The sequence below is a fragment of the Zalophus californianus genome, chromosome 1, assembly GCF_009762305.2.
Source record: "Zalophus californianus isolate mZalCal1 chromosome 1, mZalCal1.pri.v2, whole genome shotgun sequence".
In the NCBI taxonomy this organism is placed as follows: Eukaryota; Metazoa; Chordata; class Mammalia; order Carnivora; family Otariidae; genus Zalophus; species Zalophus californianus.
Window position 1 is genome coordinate 19535798 of NC_045595.1, and position 19649 is coordinate 19555446.

Here is a 19649-nt window from a genome sequence, read left to right on the forward strand (position 1 = left end):
AAACCCCAAGGAGAAAGGAAATCACCAGATCTACACGTTTACTCCTTACCATGATAAAGGTGAGTGATAACATCGCCCCCACTTTACAGAGGGTGGCTCAGAGAGGGTTCGTGACTGGCTCAAGTCACGCAGGTTGCCTGGCTCTGAAACCACCTACAGCAGGTGTATCCCCCCTGCACCCGTGTCCCCCTGCAAACCCAGTAGGTGCCAGCCAGCAGCTCTTCCCACTCAGGATGGGTGGGCTCCAGGTCCAGGTCTCTCATGGCAGCTTCTTCCCAGCCAGCTTGACCTGGGTGCAGGTGCCAGGGCCTCTGGCTGGTGGAGCACGCAGCCTTTCCCCCACCGCAGGCTTCCCCCCACTGCAGCCTTCCCCCCCACCGCCAGCTGCGTCAGGTAGCCTGAGAGTCAGGTCGCCTGAGAACCGGCACTCCCAAGCGCAAGCACAGTGATGAACTGGGTCCCTAGGCTGCCCCGCCATCCTCCTGCAGGGGTCAAAGGACCTCTCTGTCACAGCCCTGCCTCACAGCCCCAGGCACTGAACCTCAGGACTTCTCAATTCCACTTACTGGCCCTGGAGGATGGGTTGGGGGCCCCCTTCTCTGTGATGCGTTGGGGGTGGGTGGTAGCAGGCTTGGGGCTGTGCTCAGTGAGAGGCAAAGAGTGACTTGAGGGCATGAGGGGAGAGGCAAGTCCTTGCCCCCTGTCCAGTCTTGGCTAGGGAGGGTTCTCCATTCTTCTGAAGGCAAACATATCTTGAGTGGTCAGAAGGCTGCCCCAAGGCCACACAGCCGGAGAGGGAGGCCCTTACTTGCCTACTGCGCCGATCCTGACCTGCCCTCAATCCCCCCTCAGCCAGACTTCCAGGCTTCTGCTCTGACGGTGCTGACCCTGGGACCCCGTATTGGGAACACTGAGCCACACCCGCAAAGTGTAGCTGGACCCCAACCCTGCCCCAGACCCGGGTCATAGTCCCCAGGGCCTTCCTGGGGGCCCTATAGCATCTCCTCTCCATTACCCAGGCAGGGAAACTGAGGCTCCAACAGGCTGGATGTGTGCTGAAGGCTGCACAACTGGGCATTGGGCTGGGACGACTCTGCGTGGCCTGACGCTAAAAGCTGAGGCCTGTACCCCAACAGTGGGACAGGGATCTGAGGGAAAGGCCTGTACGAACGACAGGAGTGCTGGCCAGAGGCTGTCTGTCCCTCAGGAAGGGGAACTCTGCGAACCAGGCCTGGCCCCGCTGACCCCACCTTGCTCTCCCTCCTACCCCCCTTAGCCCTTCCCAGCCTGGCTGTACATCCCACCCTCCCCTGTGTGCCCACACTGCACGCTGCCCCACTCCCCCCCCGCCCCATGCACCCCCCTCTCCCCCGACTGTTTCTGGTTGTCCACTCTGTACCTATTCCTGGGCTGGACGCTGGGCACCGCAGAAGCTGTGCCAGAACTGGGCCTCTCCTGGGGCCCAGCAGACTTAATGCTGAGATGGCAGAGTCTCAGGAGGCACCTGCAGTCAGGTAGGGCTTCCTGGAGGCAAGGACCAAGCAGAGGCCTCAGCACCCCCTCCCCCTCCCCGAGGTCATTGCCTGTCCTCTGAGCGTCTCTCCCTGGAGTGGCCCTCAGGTTCCAGGAAGTGTCCTCTCACCCTGCAGTGCTGATTCCAAGAACTACAGCTCCTGGCAGTGCTTGCTCAGGATCCTTTCCTAGAACACAGGCCTCGCCCCGCCCAGGCTGCTGGAGTCTCATTGGGCAGCTGGTGGAGGTAGTGGAGGAGGGGGGACCCTGGGAGGAGCCTCGGTAGGAACCAGACGCTGGGAGGGGGCGCCCAGGCTGCCAGCCCGGACGGGATGGAGGCCAGGAGGTCAGTGAGTGTGAAGGCACTTTGACCCCAGTTCACTGTGAGGGGGCAAGTCCAGTGAGTTCAGCTCAGAGCCTCCCCGCACACCCCAGAGCCTCGCTCCTTGGGCCCAGAAATTTGGCTGGCTGCTGCACATCCACACTCCATCTCCCTCTGCCCCCCCCCCCACAAGACCGGCACCCCAAGGTCCCACCCCCTGGACGAAATGCAAGGGCCTTACTCTGGCCTCAGGGCAGGCCTTCATCAGTGACTTCCAGAAGGACAGGCTGGGGACAAGCGTGGCAGGTTCTGAGCAGGGAGAGGGGAATGGGGCGGTCAGGCTTGGGGCCCTTGGAAGGATGTGACATCTATATTATTAATCCTGTTATAATGTCACCTAGCCTGGTTAGGACAGAGGAAGTCACCCCACCCCATACCTCAGCGAGTCAGGTCAGGCTGGTGGAGGTCTGGGGTGACAGGCTCGGATTCATGGGCGAGGACAGGGCCTAACTTCCCTCAAGGTCACTGGGCCTCTCCTCTGGGGCGAGTCCTCCACCCCCACCACCTCTGAGCTGGCAGCGCGCCTGCCTGCCTGCCCGCCTGGGACCTGCCAGATCACGTTGAGCAACCAGTTCCTGAGAAGCGTTGAAGGCTGTTTGGTTTAAAATTAACTCCCCCGCTCCTCCCTCCCCTGCCTGTGGGCCTCCTCTGAGTTCTTGGAAGAGGCGCTCTGCTCTTTCTTCCTGGGAAGAGGCCTCCAGCCACAGCTGCTCCGATTCTGGTGAAAACACCTCACCCTGGGTGGGGGTGGGGGTGCCTGCACCATGCCTTCTCTGCCCTCTGAAAGGCCCAGGGGTCCTCCTGGAGCCCAGCATGCCCTGGTTCACCCACTGAGACCCAGGGGAGAAAGGGGGTGATTGTCAAGGTGCTGATAGGGGTGCTACTGCCCCCAAAGCCCACAGCTACCAATCAGGGACCCGCTGGCCCCGAGTGAAGAGGTAAAGGGCTATAGAGACCCACCTTGGGCATCTCTGGGGTAGGGAGATCACGCACGCTGGCAGCAAACCCAGGACTTTGGGTACGCCTGGGTGGCTCAGTTGTTAAGCGTCTGTCTTCGGCTCAGGTCATGATCCCAGGGTCCTGGGAACGAGCCCCCGCATCGGGCTTCCTGCTCCGCGGGGAGTCTGCTTCTCCCGCTCTCTCTGCCCCTTTCCCCACTCATGCTTGCTAGCTCTCTCTCTCATAAATAAATAAAGTCTTAAAAAAAAAACCAACCCAGGACTTTGGCTACTTTGAGACATAAAGAGAGATAAACCAACATGCGCAGGGTCACCCAGCTTTGCTGGCCAGGCTGACAATAATGATGCCCAGGGGCAGCCCCCACAGGCACTCACATCCGGGCCAGAGTGCTCTCTGTGAGGAGGTCCTTGTCTCTTACCCACACTCCTCTAACTGCCCTGGGAACCCACCTTCTTTTCAATAGACCTTCATCTTCTAGTGTCTCCTTGGGCTCCATGTCTCTGGGGCTTTGGAGAAAAGGTTTCCTGAGAACCTGCTCTCCTAATAGCTCCTCCTGCCATGGCCATCAACGCAAAAGAGCTGAGAAAAACAAAGGAATGTTGGCCAAGTGGAAAGGTCAACACACACACACACACACACACACACACACACACACACACACACACACACACACAAGCTCATAGTGATGTTGCTAGAGGTGGGACTGGTGGGGGTAGGGTAGGGATCAGTGAAGTGCTCTTTGGGAGGAGGCTGAGGGCCTAGAGGCCCTTTCTAGAATAAAGTTTTGGCCCAGCCCAGACTATGAGTAAAAATTCTCACCTCTGATGGAGGAGGAGCCCAGCTCTGCTGAGGAAGAGCCCAATCTGGTTCACTGATGCTGTGTGAAGGGAGAGTCCTTGGAATAGGGTTCTGCCTGGGGAGTGTTTGCTGGGCACCACTCCCCTTCCGGCAATACCGCCCCAGGGTGGGGCTCGCTAGTGCGGACTGTGGTGGAACAGTCCTAGAGGACTGCCCGGAGGAGTCGTGGCAGTCCCAAGTTCCATCGACCCTCAGAGACCACTTCTAGCACTCTGCGCCCTGCCTGCTTCAGCCAGGCCAGGGTCATTGAAGCAACTATCTTTCCATTAAGCATAAAGCTTTGGCCACACCAAAAAGGCTCCCCCTGCTCCGGGCCTACCTCATCTCCTCTGGCTCATAGGTGAGCATCATTCCACTCACTCCACATTACCCCAAAGCCAGACCCAGCCATTCTCCAACCACCCTGGGGCACAGGCACTACCATTATTTCTGTTAGATGGGGACACTAAGGCTCCGGGAAGAAAAGTCCAGGTCTGGACGAGTCTGAGGCGCCATGAACCAGGCTTTTCAAGTTGCCAGCTAGCAGGCAGCTGACTCCAGTTCAAGAGTTCTAGGGGGAAGGGGACAAGTCCTGGCGTGGGACTCAGAACCCTGGGCTCCAAGCCCATACCCTACTGCCTCTCGGTGACTATGGACAAGCAACTTTGCCTCTCTAGGTTTCAGGCTTGCATCTTTGAAATGGGGCAGACCCAGAGGCACCTGCCCAGCTCACCTCTGTCCCCTGTAGCTCACCTCTGAGGGCACAGACCACTGAGGGCCGGGAGAGGAATAGGCTTGAAGGAGACCACCCCCAGGGTCTGGGGCAAGCGTAGCCAATGGCCTAATCTTCACTGTTGCTGTGAGAGAAGTTGCTAGAAGGTAGAGCTGGCCACACCTCCACCCTAGCCCATGCAGAGACCAGATCAAGGGGTCTGTTCACCAAGGACCAGAATCCCAGGTCATTGGCAACTGACGCCTGAGGGTGGAGGGTTGGGCTTAGAGGGCAGAGCTAATGGGGAGAGGGCCCACTTCTAGCTCCAGGCGGTCCCAGCCCAGCTCCCCTGCAGCCCCCATGGGGACCTCAGCAGACATTGACCCCCAGCCCTCCTCTCAAAAAAAGACAAAAACGATGGACAGGGAATAGTTACAATGACAGCTGTAGCAGCTCTCCTCAGCATCACCACATAAATCCTTCAGTGCTCCCCATGTCCTCTCTGAGGGAGGCCCTGTCACTCTCCTCACTTCACAGCCAGGCATCTTCTCAGGGTTAGTGAGGTTGAAGGAGACTCCTCAGAACCAAGTGCACGGCCCACAATCCAAACTGGAGCGCCAGGGGGGCGGTCGGAGTAAGACCGGGGTGGGGTCCTGTCGGCCAGGGCCTCTTCTTCTTGAGTCTCAGGTGTGGGAGACTCAGCCTGCTGGGCAAGGGCAGCTAGGCAGACCTCTCGGGCGGCTGGCTGCCTGGCCTGCCTAAGCTGGGGAGCAAGGCCCACACCGTGCAGTCGGGGTGGTGAGGACTCACTCACCGTGAGAGGTTGTGGAGTTTCTGGCAAAGCTCGAACCTGCTTTATATTAAAACTGGTCTAACAGGTTGGTGTGAAGGGACTGCCCAGGCCTGCACAGGTTCCACATCTCCTGGAGGAAGATGGCCTTTGCGAGGTCCCCAGAATCCTCCTGCTTTCTTGGTCGGGACTTATTTCAAGCGTCTGCCCTTACGCTTCACGGTGGGCCGCTGTGCAGGCTGGGAGCGTTCCTGCCTGAGAGTGCAAGCTGCCCAGCTCTGCCCCCAGCCCGATGCAGACTCGTGTTCGGCCTTGGCCCAGCGAGATTTACTCAGCTGGCAGATTAAAAGCTGAGCCCGGGTATAGGGGCACCGATGATCCTAGGGGTGTCAGGACGCTTGGTGATCGTGGGAGAAACGTCCTAGTAAGACCTCACTAACGAGAGAAATCTGGATGGTCTGGTGGTATCTCTGTACCAAGTTCATTCCAGAAGGCTAGTATGAGTCTGGGGAGGGATACCACGTGGGAGCATTCTCCAAACCCACCTCCCCGTGGCCTGGCGGAATCCTCCAGGGCCCGGCCTCCAGCCCCTGCCCCTGCTGCCTCCTCCAGAAAGTTCTCCTGACCCCACTGGGTGAGCACTCAGGGACATAGGGGGATAAACCCAGCATCTAAGATCAATTTGCCGGAAAGCTGCCAACCCCAGCTGCCTGTTCTTTTTTTTTTTTTTAAGATTTATTTATTTATTTATTTATTTGAGAGAGAGAATGCGATAGAGAGAGAGAACATGAGAGGGGGGAGGGTCAGAGGGAGAAGCAGACTCCCTGCCGAGCAGGGAGCCCGATGCGGGACTGGATCCCGGGACTCCAGGATCATGACCTGAGCCGAAGGCAGTCGCTTAACCAACTGAGCCACCCAGGCGCCCCCCAGCTGCCTGTTCTTGCCAGCTCATGTAGCAGCCCAGGGGCAGGGGGCCGTTGGGACCCCTCAAGGTAAGCTCTGCTCTGTGCCTCACTTCCCCAGCTAGTGCCTTGCCCCCTCTGGGCCTCAGTTTCCTCCTCCGTGGAGTATGGGTCATATTTAGGTCTATTCCCACAGTTGTGGTGAGCACCGCGTGAGGTGCAAAGCCCTCGTCCATTGCCAGCACCTGGCGGGCACCCTGAGTCACCCCCCCCCCAAGACAATGAAGTTTGTGGGCCTCCTGCTACAGCAGCTTTCTGTCCAGGCCGTGGCACGAAGTGGGGAACACCCTGCCTTTGGCCCCTCTGTGTCCACTACTCACCCATTGGGTGACTCCGATCTGGAGGTGGGGCAGACAGAAGAGTCACAAAGGGGCTGAGATCCAGGCTGCAGCAATGAGGAATAGCAGATATCCCTGGCAGGGTCATGGTGACCTGGAGGAGGCATGCTGTCGGGCCCTGCAGCCAGCAACAGAGAGGGTGCCAGGCTGGGCACCTGGGCCTGGGCACTAGTCCCAGTAAAGTCAGCCTTCACTCACCTCTTATTCACTCTCATCCAGTATCAGCTCTATTCTTTGCTAGAACTATCTCCATGCCCACAAATTTCTGTGCCTCCACAGTTCTGGCTTTTTATCCCTTCCTGCTTCCTCCTTGTCATCAGTATACCACTCCTCACACCTTTCTGCTCAGTCTTCCAGCATTTGTCTCTTCTAATCATCTAATGCCCAAGAAAACTGGGAAGGTTAGAACTATTTCTAAAATAAGTGTTAGAAGGCTATAAATGAGTTTCAGAGGCGCTTTCCTGTGAGTTATTCAAGTGAAAGTGCAGAAAACTTCAGGACACAGTGGAATTTCAGGTACAGAAGTGTTACAAAGTCAGACCATCAGATGATGGAGAGTATTTTCATTTTAATCGCTCTTCCATCTACTTCTGGGGTATAGGGCCCTGAGAGGAGAGGGGTCCCCCCAACCCCAACTAGCCTGTGCCAGAACTCTTCCAGGTCCCACCTCAGGCCAGACCCTGCCAGCTTCTTGGCCACCATCCCCAGCTCCACTGTTCTGCCCCACTGCCCAGATGACCCTTCCCCATGCCTCCTTGTGGTCATGCCCTGGTACCTTTGCACTCCCTATACCTTTTTCTGGAATGATTGGCCCCGACTTCTCTGTTGGCCTCATCTCAAAAGACACTGCCTCCAGGAGTGGGTGTCCCCATAGCACCCTTCCCCCAGGATCCTCCACTTTGTCTTTAATTGACATCTCCTGTTTATACATGTCTCAGGTCGGGTGCTCCGTTGCCACCACCCCCAGCTGGCAGAGGCCTGGGCAGTGACCCTGCAGGCAGTCCTGCTGGCCTTCACCTCCTGCCTCCCGTTCCTCCAAGGGGAACAAGAGCTAGCAAGAGAGGAAGCCTGCTCCCTGTTCCCCTCCAACTTTTAGTGGGTCCCCTAGTAGGGCCTGCTCAGCCGTATAAGATCGCTGGGCCCCAGCTGACCCAGGTGTAAAGTGGGGGATAATAATAATATCAAACGGGACAAACTGTATAAGAACTCAAAAGAGGACCCACTGAGGGCTCCTTAAATGAAAAGTACAATTTTATTGTCGATACAGAAAATGTCAGTAGAAGAAAAAAAGACTACCGAACTGGGTTTTGCCTGTTATAATAATAATAATTTTATAAAGTCTTATCAGATACGTATTCCTTCCCCTCTCATGTGCAGGCGCCTTCCTGGGCAGGAAGTGGGCCCAGCAGACCCGGGCCCAGCCAGACCAGCCCTGCGCAGGTAGGGCTCTGCCCTGTGAGGGGGTGAGCGGCGGGCTCTGCTGGGCACTGACACCTTGGCTCCATTTTCTTGTCCATTTACCCACCCTCCCAAAGCAGGGCTGGGGGCAGAAGAGGGGGGACACATTCACAGGTGGGTGGGTCAGCGCCAGGATATCCAGAACTGCCTTGGGTCCAGCAACAGGTCTCAGGATGGGGCTCTCCACAAGGAAGAACCAGAGAAGCTGGGGCAGAGCTGGGGTCTCCAGAGCACTCAGGGCTCAGGGCAGAGAGGTAGGGCTGGCTCACCTTGAGACCAACCCAAGGAGAATAAATAAATAAATACTGTATAACTTTGCCATCCCCCAGCCTGGTCTGTTCCCCCATCGGGGGACGGTCACTGCCAACCTCAGTTCCTCTGGCTGCTATCCCCCTGAGACAGGGTGGCTGGAAGGAGGGGGCCTGCCCCACCCTGTGGACTGAGAAACCAGGGCCGGCAAAGTCTACACAGTTCAGGAGGCCATAGCGGGCAAGTGGGGTCCTGGGCCCAGGCCACAGAGTGAGACAAGGTCCTGCCTGTCTCCCTCTCTTCTGACCCATGGCTCACCACAACGAGCCACAAGGGAGCTGGGGGGGGGGGTTGACTTCCCAGCTGTGGGACACTTTTCCCTGCCCCTCACCCCCCAGCCTTTGCTCCTGCTGGCTCTTCCTGGTCCGGCCGCTCAGGGGCACGTAGTCACCGGGCTGACCGGAGGAGGGACAGCGGGAGCCCAAGTCCAGCTGGGGCCACTGTCCCCTCCGGGGTACGGCTGGGTGAGGCTAGGCAGACGCTCAGGCGCGTCAGAGCTGGAAGGGGTACTGTCGGAGGTAGTCGGCCATGCGCCGGGGCAGCGGCAGGCAGTCCACGTCAGCCGCCAGGCGGTTGATGACCAGGCGGCACAGGTGCTGCAGGCTGCGGGCGCTGCTTCGGCGCACGAACGGCTGCACCAGCTTCAGGTGCACGGCCGTGACTGCCGGCGCGGGTAGCGCCGGGTCTCCGGGCACGTCTTCCTTGGGGGTAGGCGGGGCTGGGGTAGGTGCAGGGTCAGGGCTGTCACTTCGGCTGTCGGCGGTACAGGAGGCCACATAGTGCTGCACCAGGCTGACCACGTCGGGGAAGGCTAGGATGCGCGGCCTGGATAGGCAGTTGGAGTCCAGGCGGAAGCTGGAGTCGGCGTACTCGATGCGCACGTTGGTGGGGCCTCGGGTGGTCTTGACGGACAGTGTGAATAGGTAGCTGGGGTGGGTGCTGTCTCGGACGAGGAATGTGCCCTCTGGCATCTTCTGCAGGTGTTGCCGGGCCTCGCTGGCCGTGATGGAACCCCAATACCAGCCTAGGCAAGTGGAGAGGGAGCCGAGAGACTGGTCACAGGGGAATTCGGCTGGGGGGCGCAACATAGGGCTGGGCAGGGCAGGACTCTGCCTCCCCCTTTACGCTTCCATGAGGGAGCACTGCACCTCCCCCATCAGACTCTCCTGGGCAGGGCCACATCTCTCAGATCAGACTCAACGGACAGAGCTAAGTTTTTCCCACCGGACTTCCCAGAACAAGGCCTGCTTCCCTCCTCAAACTCACCAGATTCCCGGAGGTAAGAGAAGGTCTTGGCTATGCACAGCAGATCCTCCTCAGGGTCCAGCACCTTGGGTTCACTCTCTGGCTGGGCTGGGGTCTCCTCTGCAACCTCCTCCAGAAAGGCCCCGGCAGGCAAAGGCTGCATAGCTGGTTCGGGCAGCTCCAGGGACTGGGCCCACAGGGGCCGCTGCCCGATCCGCTCCACAGCCAACAGAGAACAAGGTCTAGAAGACAGTGGATGGGCAGTGAGTGGAGGCCCTGTGCTCTCCCTATTTCCAGAGACCCCCTGTGCCCTGGACCGGCTACGTGACCTCTGGCCAGTCCATCTCGGTTTCCCTCTCCGCCCACTCGTGGGCTCAATGAGGTCAGCATACCACCTCCCAGCTGTCACCACAAAAGCCTCCTTGATGGCTTCCCCCAGGTGATTCTCTTTTGAAAGAGGCTTCTCCACCCTCCTGCATTTATTGAATAGGAATTAATCTCTCTATTGTGCACCAACCAAAAACACAGGTCATTCTCTATAGGCATTTCTAGCTCAGGATGGGCAACTGGTGTCCCCGCCATTGGTAGGATCCAGTGCAAAGAAGCCTCCCACTGGTGCCCTGTGGGCTGAGGGGGGGCCGATTAGATGGCACTGGTCCCACCTGAGCCATGGCCTGGGCCTTCATGGGGTGCTCCAGAGAGGCCCCCAAATTATGGTAGGATGCCTGAGGTCACATGCTACCTCCCCATGGATAGGAGTATCTGTCGGAGGGACCTAGGTCCACACTGGCCAGGGCTGAGAGGCTGGACCAATCTCCCCAAACAGGTCAGACTCCCATCCTGTTTTCTCCTCCTCCCAGCTGGGAGTCTGGGGTGGACACTGACCTCTAAAGGCCCTGGCAAGTCCCACCTCCCACAAACATAAGCTCCCCCCAAAGGGCAGGGTACTCACTCCACATTCCAGATCCCACCCTGGCAAGCCAGCCCTACTAGGCTTTATGATCTTATGCGAACGTTGTGTTCAGTTTCTCCACCCCCTAATGAGGGATGCTACCAGTCCAGATCCTGCGGGGTTTGGCTATACCATATTCTCAGGTGGCTAGAGTTGGGTTGCTGAGCCAGCCCCAATCTGAGCAGTAGCCTTTCTCTAGGGGAAGGTCACCCAGCATGGTGATCCTGGGGCTTCCCGGGAGTGAGGGGCATGGGCCCTGGATCTCAAGGAAGAGACTGCTGGTCCTTCCTCAATCTCAAGGAAGAGACTGCTGGTCCTTCCTCACTCCTCAGGAAATACATCCTCAGGCCTCAGTTCTGGGTCTGGTCCCCTGCTGGGCCTCAGGACACGAAGATAACAAAACCATGGGCCTTGCCTTCAAGGAGAACTTATAACCCAAAGTCATAAAAGCAAAGGGTGTCATGGGGGGTCAAGGTCTGCCTGTTCCTGAGCTGAGTCTGTGAGGCCAAAGGGAGGAGGAGGGGGAAGGCACTCCCTCCAGGCAGAGCTGACAGCACAGGTTAACAGTGCCAGGGATTTCTTAGGAGGCGGGAAGAGGTGGACAGAAGCCTTGGTGGGACGCAGGCAGACGAGCCAGATCTCACAGTGTAGGTTATAGGTGAGCATTAGAAGATTTTAACAAACCCGGAGAAGGGGTCACAAGACCCTGGTCCACCATAGTCTGTGTACTGCTTCTCCACAGCCACTCTGGGTGCATTACGGGTGCTCTGGAATCCTACTGGGGGAACCAGAGGCCAAGCTCTAAGCAACCAGCTGGTGGCCTGCCTGCTGGGTCCCCGAGTTCAGCTCAGGCTAGCCACCAGGCCAGTGCCTCCAGTGTGGCCACGTCCAGACAGCTTAGCAGGACACTTGTGGGTGTGGGCACCTCTAGGGTCAACATGGTGTCTTGGTGTGTGAAACAGCCGTACTGGTCTCTGCAAGCTCCTGGCCAGTGACCGTGTACCTGAGGAGGGGTGTGTCCACAGCTGTCATCGTCATGGCAGGGGCCATGGCTGGTGTGTTCCAGGTGTGGGTGGCCTGTACGTGTGTGTACCTGTTGTGGAGCCCCGCCTGTGAGTCCTGACTGGGGACACATGCCAGGGGAGCATACTCAGCCCTGAGGGTGGGCCCCTCAAGCAAAGCCGGCAGCTGAAACCTACATTTGGGAATCTCTGCTCCCTACCCCAGGAGGGCACCAGCTGGGTTGTGGCTGTGTATGTGGAGGTCTTAAAAATCTTGCTCCCTGACACCGCACACTGGCCCTGAGGTCCCAAGGGGCCTTCGTCTGGAACAAAGTAAAAGGAGAATGTGGGACCCCAGAATTGGGGGAGGGGTCCTGAGGACAAGGGTGTGGGGGTGTTCGGGAGTCCCAAAATTCAGAGGAGGGAGATGCTGGAGACAATCAGGGAAAAGTATAGTAGCATGGTCTTCCTAGGTTGCCTCCCTGGAAACAGGGCGGCTCAGGGCAAGGGGCACTTCAGCTTTGCCCCACCTTCCACCCTTCTTCACTTGGTACTATGCCAGTTCTGATAACAACAGCCACTGGGCCACCCAGCTCTCCCTGGGTGTGGACACTCACTCATCTCTCCTTTCTCTCTCCCTGGAGCTTTCTGAGTTCCTGTCAGATCAGTCTGGAGAACATCAGACCTATTGGTTGAAGGGGGATGCTGAGGCGGAAGGAATGTACCAAGAATGCTCAGCTGAGGCCAAGACTCTGTCTTATCAGCCCCCACCCCACCCCCGTCTTTGGGGAAAGTTGGAGAAGGGAGGCAGGAGCCAAGTCCTCACAACAGGATCCCAGACTGGGCCGAGAGGAGGGGTGACGCAATTGTGGGGGTACCACACACAAAATCAGGCCAAACTCAGGCTCTTCCAACAGCTGCTGGTCAGCAGGTGACAACCTGGCGGGGGGGGGGGGGTGCCATGGATCTCAGGCTGGCTTCCCAAGAAAAGCCTAATTGTTAGCCTGTGGCAGAACAGCGGATGATGGGACAGAGAGGGGCAGGGGCTAACCCAAGGTCATCAGTAGGCCCTGCGGCCTGCAGGCTACGGTAGAGAGCTCTGGGGCCAGAGGGGGTCTGGGCAGGTGAGCCACGTCTTGGAGTAGGCGCTTCGCGGGCGTTCAACTGCTCCAGCCAGAACCCAGGGTTAGGCTACCCCGTGTTCCTCCCGTCGCCAGCCGACCCCCAGTGTCACTACCCACAGTGAGAACAGAGGTAGTGACGGTGTTGACACCGCTCCCTGTCGTCACCGCGAGGTCCTTCCGCACTCGGTCATCTCCGACCCGTCAAGCCCTCTCACGGGCCCGCAGCGAGCACGAGGCGGTACGCTCCCGGAATGCCGGCCGCAGAGGCCGGGCGGGGGCGGCGAGCCGCGCTTACCCCTGAACGCAGAGGACCATGTCCCGGCAGCGGCAGCAGCAGCTCCGGAGCTGGGGCTCGGCAGGACGGCGGCGGCGGCTGGAGGGAGCCTGTGGGCGCAGGTCTCGTTCGCAGGGGAGGCTCCCTGGGCGCTCGGGCGGCGGGCTGGGACTGAGAGGCGACCGCGCGGGCGGGCCGGGAGGGAGCGGGGGGCGGGCCGGGAGGGCGGGGCGAGCCGCCTAATCTTTTGTCCTCTGTGTCCCAGCCCTTCCCGGAAGCGACGTCTTCCTAGAACCGCCGGCTGTGCTGCCGGGCCTGGGAGGGGCGTGGGCGTGGGCGCCGGCTCCCGAGTGTAGCGCTGAGGGCTGCTAAAGCCAACACCTTTGACAGATTTCCAAGAACTTTCCAGGAAAATGGGGCGGGGTCCCGCTCGCCGACCAATCGCAGCTCAGGAGGCGGAGTCGAGTGGCCGGGGCGGGCCAATTGCAGCTTTGGGATCGTAAGCTGAGGAGCGAGCCGGGTTGAACGTGACCTAGAGACCAGTGGTGGAAGACCCGGTTGGAGGAGGCCAGGGAGGGGCAGGGGTTCTACCCGCCCGAGCCCAGACTACTTTTGGGCATTCTGTTTCGTTGGGGACAGTCCCCTTTGTCTCTCTGCAGAACTCATGGCTGCGCAAGGGCAGGGTCACGGGCCTGTCCGCCCAGCTAGCGACTCCCCCAAAGCGGTCTGTCCGGTGCGCAAGCGCTCCCTGTGGGCCGCGTTTGGATCCCCGGACTCTGTGTGGGGTGGTGGGGAAGTCGGTGGCATCGGGTGGGGTTTGGAGAAGGACGTGGGAGGAGGGGAGGAGTGCAGAGGGGGGCCTCAGATCCGAACAGGTCCGCGGGGGTCAAGGATCCACCACAGCTAAAAGGATCCAGGCGAGAATGTTTTCTCTGAAAGAGTTGAGAGAGAAGGCACATCCCAATCTTGGGATGCGGCAGGTGTGGCGACCTCATTATCCATTTGATGGCTGGGGCAATGGGAGACCCCATCATGGGGCACCTATGTAGGGTGCAGTCTCTTCAGTAGAAACTGTCTACCGCCCCATTACTGTGAAGACAAAGGGGCCTCATAACTGCCAAGCAACAGAATTAAGATTTGAAGCTGGGTCCCTATGGGGCCAAATCCCAAGCTCTCTATCCCAGGACTACCTCTTCCCTTCACTGAACACTTTGGATGTGCCGTGTACTATCAGTGATTTCCAGCCTCATTCGTTGTCTAACCACTATATAATGTGTCCTCTTTACAGGTGAGGAGATGGAGGGACAGAGAAGTGAGAATGTACCCTAGATCTCACAGCTGGCAAATGGTGAGTTGGTGCTTGGACGCCAGCGCCCCCCCCCCCCCCCCGGGTTCCTTGACCTAACAACTCCTAGGTGTCCGTCAAGATCCAGCTTTAAGGTCCACAGTGAAGCTTCCCTGCCGCCAGGCCAGTCAGTGTCAGAGGGTTTTGCCCTCCAACCACCTTTGGTGACTTTGACAGAGTAATGCACCTCACCTGTGTGCATGGTCTATGGTGTGCCCCTGTTTTGCCCCAGGTGTTGTGGGTCCCTCTGGCCATCTCATTATCACCTCTCCTGCTCTGGCTGCTCCCTACCCACCCCTGCTCTGAGTGCTGGGCCCACAGTGCCACCCAGTGGCAATTCCTCTCATGGTTTCACTCGACACATTTCCTTATTCTCTCCAGGATAAGCCCTCCCCACACTCCAGGGATTGGCCTTGCTGCAGGATCTCCCTGCTCCTCCCCACCAGGAATAGTCGCAAGATGGGTCAGTCACAATAATACACAGCGGTGCCTTCCTCAAAGTCTGGTTCATCTGGTCTCTCTGGTCTCATCATTTGCAGCCTTTCCTCTCCCAGAAGAAGAGTCTACATATGTACGTGCGTGTGTGTGCGTGTGTGTGTGTGTGTGTGTGTGTGTGTGTGTAGGGGCTATATTCAGTCCTTTACACTGCCCCCCCCCGCCTCGCCTGATGCGTGCGCGTGCACACACACACTCACTGGACCCCTTCCTCACTGTAAGCTATTCCAAAGGCCTCAGCCCTCAGCCCCTTGGACAAATAGCTATCATGGAGGGCTGTGTGGCAAAGTCTGACACCATGAACCCATCCCTGCCCTGGCCCAGCTATCCCAAACAGTGAATTCTCCCATCAGTGTGCAAGTGGTTGCTGGAAAATGAGCAGCATTCTGAGTCTCTTGGGTTGAATGAACAGTTGCAAAACATCTGTCTATGATGGACCTACGAGGGAAATATGTGTGCTTGTGTAAGCATTGGCATTGGTGGTGGAGACTGCAAAGGGACAGGCGTCGCCATTGCTTACTTCTTACATTTCCCTATGGTTTGAATTTATTATAATAGGCAAGTTTTACTTATGCAATTAAAATTTGAATTAAAAAGAGATCAGTTTAAAAATATAATTTTAGGGGTGCCTGGGTGGCTCAGTCAGTTAAGCATCTGCCTTCGGCTCAGGTCATGATCCCAGGGTCCTGGGATCGAGTCCCACATCAGGCTCCCTGCTCAGCGGGGAGTCTGCTTCTCCCTCTACTTCTCCCCCCTGCTCGTGATCTCTCTCTCTCTCATGCTCTCTTTCTCAAATAAGTAAATAAAATCTTAAAAAAATACAGTTATAAAATGTTTAGAACAATTGTAATTTGATTCTGTTTTTAGAAAATAAGATAACAACTGCAGCATATACTGAGATAATTTGGCTGGGACAAGGAGCCAGGCCCCCCCCCCCCCCCCCCCCGCCAGCTGCCCAGCACTCTGCTTGTGAGTGGGACCCTGCTTGTCCAGAATGAGATCTTGCTCAGTTTTGGTTTCACCTGGCCCAAACCAGTCACCTCCAGAGGCAGGATCCTTCTCCAGTCTCCAAGCTGTGAAAGCTTCCAGATCACAGGGCTTCTTCCAAGTCTCTGAGATCTTGGATCAGATTCTCAGGTGGGGCTCTGGGACTGAGGTTCTGGGTCCTGCTGGGCATAAATGTCTGTATGCGTGTGGTGCACGTGCAAGCCCATGTATCTGGGCACATGTGCAAGTCTGCACTTGTGCATGTGTGTGCATCTGTGAACACGTGTAAGAGCATATTTGTACAAGTGGAGGTAGGAAGGGGGGCTGGGAGGCACAGGAGAGGAGGGTATCGTTCAAGGGTGAGATCGGGGCCCTGGAGTTGTTCTTTGGGGGTTGGGATGGAGACCCTGCCATGAGAGCTACTGATCTCAGGCAGGCTGCTTGATCTCTCAGGGCGTGTCTGTCCTGTAGGCTATGTGGGGTGGGTACAGCCCTGCCTCTTCTGGTCCCAGTGAGGTCATGGAGTGCCCCGGTAGAACACCCACTCAGTATCTGGTCCGAAAGAAGGGTTTAGTCAGTTGAGGCCATCATCAGGGTCTCTGCTTCACCAAACCCTGCTAGCTTTAAGGTTGTCTCAAGGAGACAGGGCAGAGCCCTGGGTCCTTTCCTCTGGCTCTACGCCTGCACACACCGAGTACCAGCTCTCCTGGGAGTGCTGGTCTGAAGAGCCTTGGACCTGCAGCCCAGGAATCCACGTGCATCCACATGCGTGCGTGCGTGTGTGCGTGTGTGTGTGTGTGTGTGTTGGAGTATGGGGAGGTGGGCGGGAGGATATCTGGGCCCGATCCCAAAGCCAGAAGAAGGGCTCAGAGAACCTGGTGGGACTGAGGCCTCAGTGCCTGCAGTCCTACAAGTGGCCTGTAGATGGCAGAAGAGGCCCGCGCAGGGACCCTAACCCAAGCCTCTCCTTCCCAGTCCCAAGTGAACCACCACATTCCAGTCCCTCAGCCTGAGGGTTGAGGAGTGGGCGGGGTGTGCAGGAGTAATGCAGATTTGTCACAGGAGAGAGCAACACCCCCTGCGGCTCTATACAAGTTGTTTCCTCTCCGGGGGCCTCAGTTTCCTCATCTGTGAAATAAGAGTTGTTTAACAGCCTGTGATGGGAAAACTGGTTCAAAATACCTAAGATCGTCTAAGATGGGCTCAGAATAGAGACCTAAAAGTGGAAGGGAACACCACATCGTTAATATAGAGTATATGGAGTGGGAGGAGGAGACTTTTTAAACAGGGCACCAAAAGCCCAAAGTAGAAGATGAAAAGTTAATGGATCTGACAAAATGGGAATTTAGGATATCTGGTCTAAGGACGCTGTATCCCAAGGGAAAAAAGCCACGGATATGAGCAGGAGATGCACAGAAGGTGAGAGACACCCAGAGCCCCCAGGAATTGGAAAGAGGCGAATCACAACGAAATGCCATTTCACTTGGCCTGATGGCAAAAATTAAGACTTTAGGTAGGCTGGCGGTGGGACACCACTAAGGAAGTAGCAAGCCTTACAAGCCTTGCTGGAGGGCCGTCTGCAGAGTGCAGGGAAAACGCCCGACTCAAGTGGCTTCCTGAGGCTCCGAGAGAAGCTAGACTTCCTGCACTGTCACTTCCTAGGTCGCTGGTAAACTCCGGGGCTCACACAGCCCTCGAGGGTGTCCCGAGCGCCTAGGTTTCCGCCCCCTTCGAGAAGCCACGCCCCCTATTCTGTCCCGGCGCCCGGGCGGGGCCACCCAGGGCCTCCCTCCCCGCCCTGTCCTGCCAGGGCTCGCCTGGCCCTTTAAGGCCGACCGAGCCCGGCCCCAAGTCCAGGACTCACGGGGGATGGGGGGTGGGGGGGAAAAGGGGAGCGGTCACGTGGGTCGCCGCCGGCGCGACTCGGCTCTAGGAGCTCCCGCCGCGGGTTCCCGGGGCCCCGGTCCTTGCCCCTCGCCGGCGCCAGCCAGGTACCCTGTTGTCAGGGACGCTCTTGCCAGGTACGCCCTCATAGGGCTCGCTCCACCTCCTGCTCCCAGAACTCGCGGCCTCTCGGCGCCCAGTCCCTTCCGCTCTTGACAGGAGTCGGGCAGGACTCGCTAGTGCCGGGCTTCGCGACCACCGCCCCCCCCCCCCTCCTCGCCTCCCGTCCGTACTCTCAGACCGTTCGCTTCCCACTCCCGGCCCTGTCTGCTGCCGGCCGCCCAACCAGGCTCAGGGGCTCCGGGCTGCGGTGTATTGGAAGAGTCTGAGCGGAACTCATTCTTCCCTTCTCCTCCAGGTGGCCCTGGACGCGCCAGGCTGGGGTCGCCTCTGAGCGCCCCGCGGGGGCCATGGATGGCGAGACAGCAGAGGAGCAGGGGGGCAATATGCCCCCGCAAGGTGCACCCTGCGGACCCGGCTCAGCCGGCGCTCCTGCCCTCGGGGGGCGGCGGGAGCCCAAGAAGTATGCAGTGACCGATGACTACCAGTTGTCCAAGCAGGTGCTGGGCCTGGGTGTGAACGGCAAGGTGCTGGAGTGCTTCCACAGGCGCACTGGGCAGAAATGTGCCCTGAAGGTCAGTGACCCCTCACTGCTCCGTGGGTGACCTGGAGGGCCCAACAGCAGAGGCCTGTGGGTGCACTGTGTACCCAGGACCCCTGCTAAGCTTCTTATGATCAGTATCTCCTTTCCTTCTTCTACTCCCCTGTAAGGTCAGGCTCCTGGTACTCCTCGCTTTACAGATGGGGAAAACAAGGCTTAGCCTAGCTAAGCTCTCTCTCCCGGAGAGCTAGGAGGTGGAGTCAGTATGAGTAGAGTCTGCTGGACCCGGAAACAGGGAAGGAGTGGTTCCTGACTCGGGTTATGGCTGGGCCTATGTGTTCCCTCCAAAGGGGGGGGGTGCTCTCACTCAGTTTGGTTGTTCCTTCCACGAGAAGCTCTTCTTTTTTTCCATGAGAAGCTCTTCTGACTGGAATGGATCTGAGTTTCCCTCTACCTGAGGCTGAGTCCCCACCGAGGCTTGGGGTGGGGCTGCGTTGTCTTGTGGCCCCTGACTGCCTGGGCTGGAGTGCTGGGTGGGAGCCTCCCAGGGCTGGCTGGTGGGCAAGGATGGTGCCCATCACACCTGTGAGCAAGAGGTTGCTGATGGGCTCCAGCTGAGTCACCGGCCCTATGTCGTAAAGGGCAGGTCCTGCTCCAAGCCTGACTCACCCTGGTTCCTGGGCAGAGGGCGGGCCAACCATCTATCTGTGTCACACCATAGGCTCCCTGGAGGCCAAGAACTCACTGATATAGGTGGAATCCAGGGAGTTCTGGGGGTGGCTGATCTAGCCACATAGTTCTGGCTTAAGTCATTTAGTTCTGGGCCCAGGACCCTGCCCCATACCCAGAATGCCTTGAATCTGTTGTCACTGGGAACTTCACTCAACTGCAGTTTGTGCCAGTGGCCACCTGGACGGGTAGATCATGGCAAGGAAAGTTAGAATACAGCATAGGATCTCATTTTACAGACATTGCAATTATGAGCCTGAGTGCAGAGTTCTGTGGACGTGGCTCTAATCTCTGGCCTGCATTTGCCAGCTCCGTGACCTTGGACTAGGTCCTGGACTCTGGAAATCAGGTTTCTGCCTCTGTTCAGGGGGAAAGATAAGGAGTTGATGTGAACTTGGAATGAGATGATGCCTGTAGAGTAATTGGTACAGGGCCTGATGCAGGCCTGGAGAGGTTACAGGAATTATTTAGGGCACAGTGTCTGCAAGTATCTGAACAGGGACCTGGGTCCAACTCCCTGCGTCTTTCCTAGGGGCACGAGGGCTGATATGATGTGTCTGGAGGAGGCTCAGGGCTGGGCTGGTGAGGCTGAATCTCAGGCACAGCTTCTTCACCGACCAACCTAGCAGTGGAATGGGGTTGGGGGGGGGCTTCTCTGAGTCCTTCAGGAGAAAATGGCTCTTCTCAGGAGG

The 19649-nt window shown here is 58.0% G+C and overlaps 2 protein-coding genes and 1 long non-coding RNA gene across 4 annotated transcripts in view; 2 read left to right on the forward strand and 1 right to left on the reverse strand.

Annotated features, from left to right (window-relative positions):
* Positions 1 to 7693: 7693 nt before the first annotated feature.
* CISH (cytokine inducible SH2 containing protein) lies at positions 7694 to 13038 on the reverse strand. 2 transcript variants are annotated; one of them, XM_027587409.2, is made up of 3 exons: positions 12878 to 13038; positions 9527 to 9747; positions 7694 to 9284 (listed from the first exon to the last, which is right to left on the reverse strand). In XM_027587409.2, exons 1-3 carry the CDS (start codon positions 12895 to 12897, stop codon positions 8752 to 8754), a joined length of 774 nt encoding a protein of 257 aa, XP_027443210.2. In that variant the 5' UTR covers positions 12898 to 13038; the 3' UTR covers positions 7694 to 8751. The 2 variants fall into 2 exon arrangements, with proteins under 2 accessions (XP_027443210.2, XP_027443211.2); XM_027587410.2 differs by lacking the exon at positions 12878 to 13038 and adding an exon at positions 11463 to 12367 and having other exon boundaries at positions 9527 to 9751.
* Positions 13039 to 13379: 341 nt separating this feature from the next.
* Positions 13380 to 15380, forward strand: LOC113918703. Its single transcript, XR_003518659.2, has 3 exons — positions 13380 to 13589; positions 14145 to 14204; positions 14583 to 15380. It is a non-coding gene; the product is annotated as an uncharacterized LOC113918703 (long non-coding RNA).
* A 2180-nt stretch (positions 15381 to 17560) lies between these two features.
* The window catches only part of MAPKAPK3 (MAPK activated protein kinase 3), a 29554-nt gene continuing 27465 nt past the window's right edge, over positions 17561 to 19649 (forward strand). Inside the window, exons 1-2 of the mRNA XM_027586938.2 lie at positions 17561 to 17704; positions 17986 to 18262. Coding sequence (XP_027442739.1) covers positions 18038 to 18262 — 225 coding nt within the window. The 5' untranslated portion in view covers positions 17561 to 17704; positions 17986 to 18037. The remainder of the gene's footprint in view (positions 17705 to 17985; positions 18263 to 19649) is intronic.